Source organism: Megalobrama amblycephala, linkage group LG19 (genome assembly GCF_018812025.1).
Source record: "Megalobrama amblycephala isolate DHTTF-2021 linkage group LG19, ASM1881202v1, whole genome shotgun sequence".
Lineage (NCBI taxonomy): Eukaryota > Metazoa > Chordata > Actinopteri > Cypriniformes > Xenocyprididae > Megalobrama > Megalobrama amblycephala.
This window is the reverse complement of record NC_063062.1, coordinates 29089007-29103188: the sequence shown is the minus strand read 5'-3', so window position 1 is coordinate 29103188 and position 14182 is coordinate 29089007. Positions and strand designations below refer to the sequence as shown.

The following is a 14182-nucleotide window of genomic DNA, read 5'->3' as shown; positions in this document are numbered from 1 at the left end:
GCCTTGAACAGCATAAACACAGTTCACACAGCTAATATAACCCTCAAAATGGATCTTTACAAAGTGTTCGTCATGCACGCTGCATGCATACATCGGATCATGTGAGTATTGTATTTATTTGGCTGTTTACATTTGATTCTGAATGAGTTTGAGGCTGTGCTCCATGACTAACGGGCTAACATTACACACTGTTGGAGAGATTTATAAAGAATGAAGTTGTGTTTATGCATTATACAGACTGCAAGTGTTTAAAAATGAAATAGCGACGGCTCACTTGTCTCCGTGAATACAGTAAGAAACGATGGTAACTTTAACCACATTTAACAGTACATTAGCAAAATGCTAACGAAACATTTAAAAAGACAATTCACAAATATCACTAAAAATATCATGATATCATGGATCATGTCAGTTATTATTGCTCCATCTGCCATTTTTCGCTGTTGTTCTTGCTTGCTTACCTAGTCTGATGATTCAGCTGTGCACATCCAGACGTTCTGCCCTTGTCTAATGCCTTGAACATGAGCTGGCATATATGCAAATATTGGGGGCGTGCATATTAATGATCCCGACTGTTACGTAACAGTCGGTGTTATGTTCAGATTCGCCTGTTCTTCGGAGGTCTTTTAAACAAATGAGATTTATATAAGAAGGAGGAAACAATGGAGTTTGAAACTCACTGTATGTCATTTCCATGTACTGAACTCTTGTTATTCAACTATGCCAAGGTAAATTCAATATTTAATTCTAGGGCACCTTTAAAATACCTTATTTACCGTACATAATCACTACTCTTTTTGAAAGTATGTTAAAGTGTACTTATTTTTCACAAGGGTTGACATCGGAATCACTTTTAGCAATGGTTGATTAGCCCAACCAGCTTAAGATATTTGGTTAGTACAACGAAAGCAGATTTGGTGCTAAAAATTGTACTTGTATAGTCATCAGTAGTCTCAAACTCAGCTCCTGGACGGCCACTGTCCTGCAGAGTTTAGCTCCAACCCTAATTAAACACACCTGATCCAGCAAATCAAGGTCTTCAGGACTCCTAGAATCTTCCATGTTCACTCAACTTATCTTTTTGAGTTATCTTTTTGCACTGACTCAGTTACTCAGTTTCATTAAGATTCAAATAACCACATTTGTCAAATCAAATTAATATTCAAAGTAAATGCAACTCAACTGAGTCAGTGCAGAAAGATAACTCAAAAAGTTCATTTGATGATGAGCTGGATCAGGTGTGTTTAATTAGGGTTGGAGCTAAACTCTGCAGGGCACTGGCCCTCCAGGAACTGAGTTTGAGACCATTGCAGTAAATGTTTGTTGAGTGGTTGTTGTGGTTGTCATTAGTGGAGGAAACAAAAGTAGCAATTAAGATTCATGAGCTAAGCCTTCATCTTTTCATCATGTCATAAACAAGTAATTCAACAAACACTGTCCCCATCATTTTTTAAAAGAAAGTGCTGTCCATGCTGTTGTATGATTGTACACACTGCAAACACTGATACGGCATCTGCAAAAATCTGCTTCAACTATCTGCTCTATATTTGATTTGACTGAGGAAAAACAATAAACATTAGAGGCAAGTCAAAATACAGCTGCTTGTCTCTCTCTGTCTCTCTTTCAGGCTGGACAAAGCTTTGTTTCAAGACGCTAATGCACACAAAAGCATTCAGTCACATTAAGCTTATCTCAGGGATTCCTTACTGCCCACACACACATACAGCATGTCCTAACAAGACATGACAAACCGATACAAGTATTTACTGCTACCCTCACAGAATGAGAAAATACTGTGTAATGTGACACAATAACAGCCAGTCAGAATATATTAGTTGTTTAACACTGCTAAAGTAAAGCAGACAAAATATTCTATGATTTCTATTGAAGAGACAGTTTTGTCACATTGTGCTTGGTTAGGACACAGTACAAAATGAGGGTACTCACTTGCAAAAAAAAAAAAAAAAAATGAACCAGAGATATTGCAACACTAAGTATGGAGGCTTTATAAAAGCCTTTCAGTTAAAAAAAAATGTGTTGCTCACATACACATGAACTAGATCAATATGAAATGGTTTAGCCTAATTTGACCTAACAAAAAGGTCAAATTGGTTACTTAACCAAACTGAAACATATAGGCATATAAGCCAAACATATAAGCCAGGATTAGGCCTTAGTTCAATTAGGACATTTAAGTAGCTTTTATAAACATGCCTTATATAAAAAAACACTACTGGTAAGCATCTTGAGACAAAACAATGGCACTGACATATTTTAAGATATGTCAGAGCAAGTTGCTTTCAGTTAAAACAGCTCAAACATGCATTTTAGTCTGGGACTAGGCTTAAGGCTCTGATATAATTCAAACGAAATTGAAGAATGAACTGATGTGACGTCATTTAGAACAAAATTAGGCCAAAACGAAGTTCAAAACAGCTTGCCAAAGCGAACTCCCAGGAAAAGTTCGCTCCAGCTGCAAAACACCTTCGTACTTTGAAGGCTCAGCCTTCATTCGCGTGGAACTCTTCTCTGACTCATTTCATCTGTTGAGTTCATTGAGGTAAGATCTCTGCGGGTGAAAACATGAGCACTCTGGATAGCCGCTTTATAATCAAGGCTGCCGACTCTCACGCATTCAGCGTGAGACTCACGCAATTGACCCAATTCTCACGCTCTCACGCCACACCCCCATATTCTCACGCAGACTAGTGCAGCAGTGAGGAAAAAAAATCGCGCCGCATGATCTCGCAAAGCAACGTGCAGAGAGACCAGACAGACAGTGTAGTGAGTTTTTTGTGACAATTGTGAGGGAAATACACAATTTATTCCCATAAACGGTGTAGTCAGCCGTTCTCCCTCCCATCTGTACCGTGTGAATTGTGAACGCAGGCAGGTCAGTGAGTTACAGGGCACTCCGTGTCTCCTTCCAGTTTAGGCTAGTAACTAATAGGCCTATGCTATTAGATAGTTTATATAGAATTAAGTTATACAGATACCAAATACTTTGACAATCAATATATACTTAAAGGTGCCCTAGATTATGTTTTTAAAAGATGTAATATAAGTCTAAGGTGTCCCCTGAATGTGTCTGTGAAGTTTCAGATCAAAATACCCCATAGATTTTTTTTAATTAATTTTTTTAACTGCCTATTTTGGGGCATCATTAAAAACGCGCCGATTTTATGCTGCGGCCCCTTTAAATCCCGTGGTCCACGCCCACAGAGCTCGCGCTTGCCTTGAACAGTGCCTTAATAAAGTTTACACAGCTAATATAACCCTCAAAATGGATCTTTACAAAGAGTTCGTCATGCATGCGGCATGCATGCGTCAGATTATGTGAGTATTGTATACTGTTATATTGTTTACTTCTGATTTTGAATGAGTTTGATAGTGCTCCGTGGCTAACGGCTAATGCTACTCTGTTGGAGAGATTTATAAAGAATGAAGTTGTGTTTATGCATTATACAGACTGCAAGTGTTTAAAAATGAAAATAGCGACTGCTCTCTTGTCTCCGTGAATACAGTAAAAACCAATGGTAACTTTAACCACATTTAACAGTACATTAGCAACATGCTAACGAAACATTTAGAAAGACAGTTTACAAATATCACTAAAAATATCATGTTATCAATGATCATGTCAGTTATTATTGCTCCATCTGCCATTTTTCGCTATTGTTCTTGCTTGCTTACCTAGTCTGATGATTTGGTTGTGCAGATCCAGACGTTAATACTGGCTGCCCTTGTCTAATGCCTTTTATAATGTTGGAAACGTGGGCTGGCATATGCAAATATTGGGGGCGTACACCCCGACTGTTACGTAACAGTCGGTGTTATGTTGAGATTCGCCTGTTCTTCGGAGGTCTTTTAAACAAATGAGATTTATATAAAAAGGAGGAAACAATGGAGTTTGAGACTCACTGTATGTCATTTCCATGTACTGAAGCCAAGATAAATTAAATTTTTCATTCGAGGGCACCTTTAATACACTTCTGCTAATGCAAGGATTTTGTGTTTGTATTTTTTTCACACCAAACCATGCCCCTCCATAAGCCCCTCCCCCATAACCAAAGCTCCACCCCCCGAAATATCACTCTAAGCTGAACTCAAAAGTTGGCAGCCCTGTTATAGTACAAAATGAAGTTGCGCTTCTGATTAAATGAGGCACTGACACTGTTTTTCATGTTTGATACTGTAAATCTGCTTGCTTTTAAGCAATTTATTGAACTTTACTGGAGTGCTAATTTGCAGAGCTTGTGCTAACATACCCATATTATTACGATCAGAGGCTTTTCCTTATGCTTTCTATAAAAAATGCGGTTTTTGTTGTGTTTATTTTGTTACTGAGAGGAAAGCACGCAGCACATATTTACATATTCATCTAACCGCTGCTCTCAGCAGTGTGGGCGGCGTCAGATGTTCGATAACAGTATATCGTTGCTTACGTATTTCAAACTTTGTTTTACCCCTGAACGAAGAACGAAAAAGAACTTTGCCGTAAGTATATCGCAACCTTTAAGCCTTGTCTGTGAAACCAGGGGATAATAACATGAAGCTTCTTTCAGAAACTACCAAGATGGCCGCCAACTGGACTTCATTATTTACCTTATTTTTTAATGTGAAAGTAAGCTATTTCCTGTAAATGTGTGAGACTTCTGATTCATTAGCTGATATAGGTAAATAACTAGAAGAATAACAATGTGCAGGTAAAAGTATCTGCGCTACTAACCTGTGTGTTTATGATTATGATAATAAATGAATAAATATGATAACAAAAACTGATTTTACAATAATTTACAATGTCAAGCAGCATAACAGACTGATTTTTTTTTTGTTTTGTTTTGTTTCTTTTTGGGACACCAAAATCCTTGCACATTCAAATTAAGAATTGGTTCTTCAAAAATGCATCATAAATAAGGTGGACATAGTATTTTGGTCTTACCCAGATAAGACACTCCTTCTTCAGGTGTGATAGTTCCATATTTGACCATCATCTTCACAAAGTCGATCAAGGTCTTCATGATGGTGATCAGGGTTTCTCTCTCCTCTTTATCTTGCTCTGTAAAGTGAGAGGAGAAGGATGTGATAGATTAAGCGACGAAACGAAACTTTAATCTGGATTAATGTGGTGTTTGCTGAAGAAGGGGACAGCTGAGACCACAGGAAATGTGTTTAACCAGATGGTGATGTTACTGACCTTATGGCAGTTGATTTACTGAATTGTGTTGTGTTGTGTTGTGAGGTGTGTTTCATAATGTTTTGTGTGCGCTGTATTCTGCTATACTCTGTATTTTTTTGTACTTTTTTGACCCACGTAAGTAGGACTTAAATACATCTTTATGTAGCACAATTATGCACACTTCTTTTTCACAAGGGGTGGTTTGTTTCTGTAATGTTGTGTGTTCTATTTGGTTTGTGTTGTACTGTGTGACACCAAGTTCAACATGTTCATGGATCAATGTCTTTGTTGTTCCAACATTAGCAAATCAACCAATCAAGATTTGAGTTTACAGTTTATGTCCAGTTTAGGCTTACAACCAGGGTTAGGTGCTTGTACATCAGTGTTATTCACCTATCATTTTCCTCTGATTTTATGGATAACTTATGGGTAGGGTTAGGTTTAGGGGTAGAGATAGGGTTAGGACTAAATTTTCGCACAGGAATATTGTTCCAGGATCAACAAAATATAGGACATTTCTCACTTGACCCTCTACTGGTGTGTTGCACTCTGTTTTATTGTGTGCATTATGTTATATTGTATGTTGTATTTTGTTGTGTTGTACTATATTTGTGTTGTATTGTTTGTTGTGTTGTCTACCTGAGTCAAGGCTCTTGAGGAGTCTGTAAAAGTTGGGGAAGAACTGAAGGTCCTGCAGTCCGTCTTCAGGGTTCAATTCATTTCTGTCATTCCCGTCGCTCTCGGCGTCCCATGAATCATCTGCCCTCACTGTGTCATCTCTGCTCTCCTCTTCCTGTTCTTCATCACCATTGTCATCATCGCCACCATCATTATCACCTTCATCCTCTTCCTCATATCGTCGGCTGGGCCTGTCTTCCTCGTCCTTAGGAGAAGAATCCAAGCAAACAGAGAAACAGCAATTTTTAAAAATAAATTCTAGATAAACACGTAGTTAGTAGAAACATTACAGACACATGGTCACGCACTCGCACCATATTGCTCTGTGTGTCTTTAGCTGCATTCACGGGGTACTCCATACTGAGGTCTCCAATCATGTTTTCTTTGGCGTTTTTGGTGATCAGATCCTGCAGGGCTTCTGCAACTTCATACTCCAGCGTCTCTGCCTGACTGTCTGTGATCTGAAGGACAAACAAAAGAACACAACATCTGCTAGAACAAACAATTCACATAGGGATTATTGCATGACAATCTATTTTCCATGCAATTCAGCTGGATAAACTGGAATATGTTCCCCTAGAGCAATTAATACATTATGTATGATGTTTATTGCATGGTTCATCAATATGGTAGTCATTAGAATCACTGCTCAAGCCACGATTTGAATTACTTACTAGACCCAGCTTGAGCAGTTTAGACACAATTCTGTCAAACACTCCTCTGTCATCCTCTTCGTAGATTTTGTTGGCGATTTTCTGGACGATATCCTGAGCTGTTAGCGGAGTCCCATCCAGCTGACGAAAGCTTTCAGGATCATCTGAAACCGAACACATGAAAATATTTCATATCACTGTTCACACCAAGGATAAAAACCATAAGGATAACTATAACAATAAAGTTTTAATAACCGTTCTAATTCTTTGAGATTAAAGACGATAATAATAATGCCCCAGGCAGCCAGTTTCTTACATAACTGTACTGTACTCTCTTTGTCTCACATAATAAACACTCAGTTAAACTTTAATTATTCAATAAATAATTTAATGTTCATTTATTAAATAATCGTTTCAGGTTTATTTCACAATAATTACCGGCTGACTATACCTTGCTTATTAATAACCTTTCATAAGCTGATATTTTAGAAAGTTTGAATGAGCTAAAGGGAATGCATCCATTTTCTATATAATATTACTTAACGCTCGCACATTCAACCTTTACAGTTGCAAGAAAAAGTATGTGAACCACTTGCAGAATCTGTGAAATTTGCCAAATTTGTCTTATTTCACTTAAATATCTTTTTTTTTTCATTTAGTACTGCCCTTCGGAAGCAACAGAAGATACCTGCATGTTTCCTGGAAGACAAATTAAATACAATTTACTTTGATCTTCAAATTCCAAATGTTTTCACCCCCCGACTCTTAATGCATCGTGTTTCCTTCTGGAGCATCAGTGAATGTTTGAACCTTTTTTAAAAGTTGTGTTTGAGTCCCTCAGTTGTCCTCAGTGTGAAAAGACGGATCTCAAAATCATTCAGTCACTGCTGGAAAGCGTTCAAATATGCAAAAAAATGCTGGAAAACTGATGAATCTGCAGGAGCTGGAGGATTTTTCTGAAGAACAGAGCTCAGTTTAACTGCTCAGGACAAACAAGAGACTCATGAACAACCATCACACAACAAAAAAACAGTTGTGGATCATCCAGGTAACCACGCACAGTATTAAGAATCAATGGTTCACATACTTATGAATGGGGTTATTTTAATAAATTCAGCTTTTTTTTTTGTCTTGTGGATTATATGTAAACATCTTTTATGTAAAATATCTTACTCAGAACAGTACTAAATAAAAAATAACATGCATTTTGTATTATCTATTATTTAAATTATTAACATTTTCACAGATTCTGCAAGTGGTTCACATACTTTTTCTTGCAACTGTATGTCAAGAAGTGAGACTGTGTCTTTTAGATGATAAATAGCTAATACGTATTAACAAATTCTGGCAATAAATTAGCTTCCATGTCATTTGAATTTGAATTGGTGCTACCTGACTAGAGAAAACAGAAAAAAAGGAAGGAAAATTTCAACACCCATAATGCACTGGGCATGTGCTGTCCAAGGCCACTTCCAGTCAGAGTCAAAAACCGCCTTGCTTTAGTAGGAAATACTTCTTAGCAAACTTTTAGTCACAATGATGTTGACTTAATTAACATATACTACTGACATTGTAACAATACAATGCGGGTTGAAAATCGGTGAACCCCATGATAATGTTGGACAAATCCCAATGAAAGTTGCATGGTCCATAGGTTTATTTTTCAGTGTGTTGTATTTGAAACAATGGAATTATTTTATCAGAAGCCTAAAAAAATCAAAGCTCTTAAAATGCGAGACTAAGTAGGAGGAGAACATGTGAAACAGAGATCTCAATGTTGGAGCTGGAATCTGCCAGCAATTCTTGTCTGTCTGTTGTAATTCCTGTAACCCAGTGAAATCGCACAAAAACACCTCCCACTCTGTTATCTGCCATTATCTACCACAGAGATCGACTTACACGCTTCCAGTAAACTCACCATCTGCCTGAAACGTGAAACTGATCAAACATCTGATGCTAATTCTGACAGAGAGTCAGAGGTCTTAGGTGGTCAGAGTGCCTTTATTAAACGACTGTCATAAGGTACAAATTTAATAAATTAACACATGACTGCCCACATATACAACATCTGTTCAGTGCTCGGAAACATGGTCGACCCAGTGTCGGTGAGGTAATAAGAACCACATAGGACAGATACTGTTATTCCTAAACATCAGAATAACTAACAAGTAAAACATAGTAAAATCTGTCAAATCTTCTGTTGTGTGTATAACCTACAACTTTGCAGATCCTTCCAAAAGATACCAATAATAGATATGAGCAGCTCAATTTATTTTTAACAATATCTTAAAGGTGCCCTAGAACATTCTTTCACAAGATGTAATATAAGTCTAAGGTGTCCCCTGAATGTGTCTGTGAAGTTTCAGCCTCAAATGGATCTTTACAAAATGTTCGTCATGCATGCTGCATGTATGCTTCGGATCATGTGAGTATGGTATTTATTTGGATGTTTACATTTGATTCTGAATGAGTTTGATAGTATGCTCCGTGGCTAAAGCTAACATTACACACTGTTGGAGAGATTTATAAAGAATGAAGTTGTGTTTGTGCATTATACAAACTGCAAGTGTTTAAAAATGAAAATAGTGACGGCTCTCGTCTCCGTGAATACAGTAAGAAACGATGGTAACTTTAACCACATTTAACAGTACATTAGCAACATCCTAACGAAACATTTAGAAAGACAATTTACAAATATCACTAAAAATATCATGATATCATGGATCATGTCAGTTTTTATTGCTCCATCTGCCATTTTTCGCTATTGGTCTTGCTTGCTTACCTAGTCTGATGATTCAGCTGTGCACATCCAGACGTCCTGCCCTTGTCTAATGCCTTGAACATGGGCTGGCATATGCAAATATTGGGGGCGTATATATTAATGATCCCGACTGTTACATAACAGTCGGTGTTATGTTGAGATTCACCTGTTCTTAGGAGGTCTTTTAAACAAATGAGATTTACGTAAGAAGGAGGAAGCAATGCAGTTTGAAACTCAATGTATGTCTTTTCCATGTACTGAACTCTTGTTATTCAACTATGCCAAGGTAAATTCAATTTTTGATTCTAGGGCACCTTTAACAGTTTGAACTACAATTTAGTGTGGATTTTTATGAAATTACAAATCACAATGTAACAATCACAAGAAATCACAATATAATTGCAGCTTTGCAAAGAGATTGTTATTGAAGTAAGAGGATAAAGTGAAAATCATAAAGTAAAAATCGACTTTAAAAATAAATCACGGATGATTTTGGTGCAAGAAACTTTTAGTAACAATAGGCTGGGGTAAATGTTAAAATTATGACATGACCTCTTTGAGCTATTATGCTAGGTTAAGAAGGCTTTTAATGTGAAGACTATGTTTAGTCTGACTGCCCTGTTGTAGGAGACTGTGAGGTTTAATGCTATAAAACATCCAGTACAGCAGCCTGTGGAGGGATAATCCCCTGCCTCTCTCTCTCTCTCTCTCTCTCTCTCTCTACAAAATACCTCCTGATTGACCTATGGTGTCTGCCACCTGTTCCTGTCTTTAGGATCACATACAGTCACCAGGAGGGATTAGCATTTTCAAAGTGGGAGATAATATGGCTTTTGACAGGTCAAAACAACAACAACAACAAAAATGTTCATAGATATTTTACTTTTTCTTGAGGTTGGCTATTTTAAGATTTAGAATGTAAAATTTCCTCACACATGAAACAGTTATACTGCCTAAGTATGTGGAAAAAGTAGGTATTATGACTATAAATAGAAATAAGTGTGCTTACATTTTTTTTATTTAACTTCATAAATGTCTTGAATTTTATTAGTTTGATTAAATAATCGAAATGGGTATAAATAAAATACATGCAAAAAAATCTGGTTCATTTGTTACACTGAAAAGAGCAAGCACATTGTATTGTGGGATACATTGTTCCACACAGTGTCCTCTTTGGCAAATTTAGTAGGTCATCCGTCTAATCCATGCATATAGAAAATGTGTGTGCAATCAACATACTGTGCACTGTACACATACTGCATATGCTATGCTGAATAAACATTGTTAGTATGGTAATTGTAGTTCTTACCTTGATATTTGTAGTCCATTCCACTTTTAGTAGAGTCATAGTCATCAGCCAGTCTTCTGTTTTTAGTAGAGTCGGCCTCATCAGTACCGTATCGCTCGTCCTCAGAATCTGAGATGGGAGTCTCATTGTTTGATTCTTTGGACTTTTCGGCCAGAGACTTGAGGAAGGTGATGTCATCGTCCTCAGAGTTTGATTCTGCTTCAGCTGGTGGTGTTGGCTTGGGTTCTGCATGGATGAACAGCAAGCACTTGTGAGCTATTGATCACTATGAAGCACTTTGTCCCCATAAGATTATATCTCACCTGTCTTCCTGATGCTGTCAGCTTCTGCAATCTGTTGAAAAATAAAAAAAATAAAAACAACTCTTGCTTATTTTTATAATCAATTTTTCTTTTGAACTTTATGCATAAAACGTCTTCTATTGTCATGATTCTAGCAAACAGTAGGCTAAACGTAGATGTATTCATCTGTGTCTTTCACATAACATAGTAATTAACAATAAGTTAGTATTTCTGAAATCACACCTGCTGTTCTAACGGCTTCTCCTCAGTCAGCTCTCGGTTGTACATGCTCTTATCTGGATCAGGAAAGAAACATACGCATTCAATAAAGGCAAAGATCACCGATCGCAGAAGGTATTCTTTGCTCAAAACTTAAAATTTCTTTTTGTGTTCTGCAGAAGAAAGAAAGTCATACAGGTTTGGAATGGAGTAAATTCTTAAAGATTTTCTTTCTTTTTTTTAGTGAACTATCCTTTTAATACATTGACCAGGAGGAATGATGAGAAGAGAAGATCTGCAGTATCACTACAGAATCAAGTTCAGATTACAATTGATTGGTTATTACATTGTAACTACATTGTAACGACATTGTAACAACAAATTATTTTTAAAAAAATCTGTGAATTGAGTATGATTTTGATGGAATCAAAACATTCTACATTACATAAGTTTATTTTTACCCTAAAGTAAAAATATTATTGATATGCATGTTTTTTTTTTTTTTGGTTTTTTTTTTAACTCTAGCTATGGTTGTTGAGATCTTTGATGCATTCAGTTCCAGTCCAAACTGTCTGAGAGAAGCTGCCACCGAATAATCGGATTGCAGGACAAAAGATTAAAGGCCTTTGAAAACACAGAGCTTCCTATGCAATAAATGGTGAAAACAACAACAAAATAAACCATCTAAAACATTTCACCTTATTTCCACATTTATATGGAGTTAGTAGTCAGTAGTAGTAGTTTTTCAATTGCTAATATGATCAACATAATCCATATTTAGAGCCTATAATTGTACATATTTAAAATACAATTTAATACAATATGATTGTTGAAAATAAAATAATTTCTTTTACTTCATATTTACTCTAAATATCCTTTGAATTTCAGACATGTGTTTATACGTCACGTGGACACTGTCCTTAATATCAAAATAGAAAAATATTTTCTGATTATTTTATCTATAGCCTGTAGGCTATATTTATATAGGCTATTTGTAGCAGTTTTTAGTTTTATTACACGTCATGCATGCATGATTCGTTCAATCAGAATAATCGTCAGATATTCCATATTGCATAATAGCTACTGGACAGATGTATCGGACTATAAGCTTTTTGGTTATTCAGTAGCCTAACTCACCGTCGGGTCCGGCAGGTGTGGGAAACGCGCTGATCTGCGATATTAGAGCAAGGACAACCACAAACCCTGCGCTTTTTGACGCCATCCTTCAACTGGTTTCCGAATTGCCGTGTAGTTTCTAAATGTTTGTTTTCTCTTCTTTATCTGTGTTGTCTTCTGTGAAGATGAACTCGTCGTTGCTTTGGTTTTGTGGAGCGCGCTTGTGTTGGCTGGCTGCCGCGCGCTCTCAGCGCCTCTCTTCTATAAGCGCAAAGGCTTTAGTTCTGCGGGAGCTGTTGAGTCCCTGCAGTGCTGAAACCAGGTCGCTGACTATAATTAACAGAGGATAAGCTGATGGGAGCTCCTCGTGTATAACGGGCCCTGACTCCAGCAGCTCATGGATGGAGGAGGAGGAGGACGGTGCGGTCACATCCGCCCATGTGCGTCAGTCTGAAGCACCTGCGTCACGCGCGCATCTCACATTCATTCATGCTGCGGGGCAGTAAACGACCGATGATGAGCGCTATGAAGAGCAGATAAGAGATAACACAGCATGTCTGAAAAGAAGAGATTCATGACAATGCAGATTGAAATGCAAATGAGAGATTTGACCTGCTTTATTTAATCCACCATTATATCGTTTTGAGATGTAGCCTACATGAGTTTGCTGGGAGGGAGAGAGGGAGGGATAAATAAATAAATAAAATATAATGCTTTTATAGGCAAACTTTAAACTTCACTGAATATTTCTCAGGGTATGTTTATTTTGACTGTCAATTTTTGTATAGACACAAGCATTAAAGTTACTGAAAATGTGTTGCCCTGGAAAAAGATACAGTTCATTGAACACACTGACCTTTTATGACACTAAATGCCAAATGGTCTAAGATGTCACCATGGGAACCAGCTAAAAATAGATTATTATAGGCTTTTCAGCAAACATAAAATATTCCAACATATAGATTTAATAAAGTAACAATGTTTAAATACTTTATAGGACACTTTGCCCTAATAAAAACATGACATTATCCCCTTATCCTCACATTTATGGAGGAAAAAGCATTGAACACAGTTCATTATGCTCAGTTGTTTACCCAAAAGCTTTTATAAAAATGGGAGATTAGAATTTTAGTTTGAAGGACAGAATTCACTGAAATTATTCTTATTTAAGAAGGTAAACTATATAATGCCATGCTAAACAAATCAAACATTGTTTTAATTGGATCTTATTGAGATGTAAACCTTCTGACAATGTCTGACATAAAATCATGAAAAGAAAAAAAGATAGACTGATTTCCATTTTTGTTTGCTTTTGGGTGCATTCTCAGTCATCTTATTTTTCTACAAGCATCAGACATTGGGTTTACATATCATATTGATATATAGACTAATGATCTGTTAAGCATTATATGATACTAATCTTTGTTATAGAAAGTGTTATTATTTGACATCAGTTAGATTGAGAGGTTGTGATGGCACCAGGAGTGTGTTAAACAGCTCATGATTCCCTCTGCAGGACACATGCGTGAGCTGCCTGTGTCAACACATACAGGCTGTCAAGTGACATGTGACCTCAAACAGCTTCATCAAATGCACACTTAACGTTTCATGTGTCATGCTGAGAACAACGAACATCATATAATTGAGCAATTATTGTCATTTTGACAGATTCATGTGAGATACGTACATTATTGTTCAAAGATTGTGCAAAACATCCTTGAATATAAATTGAAATATATAATTTTTACTTCACTATTTAATTTTTATTTCATCACTTTATCACTGTTTAGTGAATATATGCCAGGGTAGGCTTATTTTGGGATATATAAAGTCTTGTTAACAAAAATGCTAATGAATATTTCCAGAATGAGCTTTTGTTGCACATGCATTAATGTAAGCCGTCACAATGGGAACATGCCATTAAAGGTGATAGAGAGGATTTTTTCGTTGACTGAGAATCCAAAGACTGTTACTGAGTTTTTGAAA

At 36.7% G+C, this 14182-nt stretch overlaps 1 protein-coding gene across 2 annotated transcripts in view; it reads right to left on the bottom strand.

Annotated features, from left to right (window-relative positions):
• scg3 (secretogranin III) overlaps window positions 1–12653 on the bottom strand; it is a 28505-nt gene extending 15852 nt beyond the window's left edge. The window contains exons 1-8 of one of the 2 annotated variants that reach the window (XM_048168933.1): window positions 12218–12653; window positions 11105–11157; window positions 10883–10913; window positions 10581–10805; window positions 6532–6674; window positions 6166–6318; window positions 5819–6062; window positions 4943–5059 (exon numbers count right to left, since the gene is read on the bottom strand). In XM_048168933.1, coding sequence (XP_048024890.1) covers window positions 4943–5059; window positions 5819–6062; window positions 6166–6318; window positions 6532–6674; window positions 10581–10805; window positions 10883–10913; window positions 11105–11157; window positions 12218–12302 — 1051 coding nt within the window. In that variant the 5' untranslated portion in view covers window positions 12303–12653. The remainder of the gene's footprint in view (window positions 1–4942; window positions 5060–5818; window positions 6063–6165; window positions 6319–6531; window positions 6675–10580; window positions 10806–10882; window positions 10914–11104; window positions 11158–12217) is intronic. The other variant, XM_048168934.1, reaches the window with a different exon arrangement.
• Between the last annotated feature and the right edge of the window lie 1529 nt (window positions 12654–14182).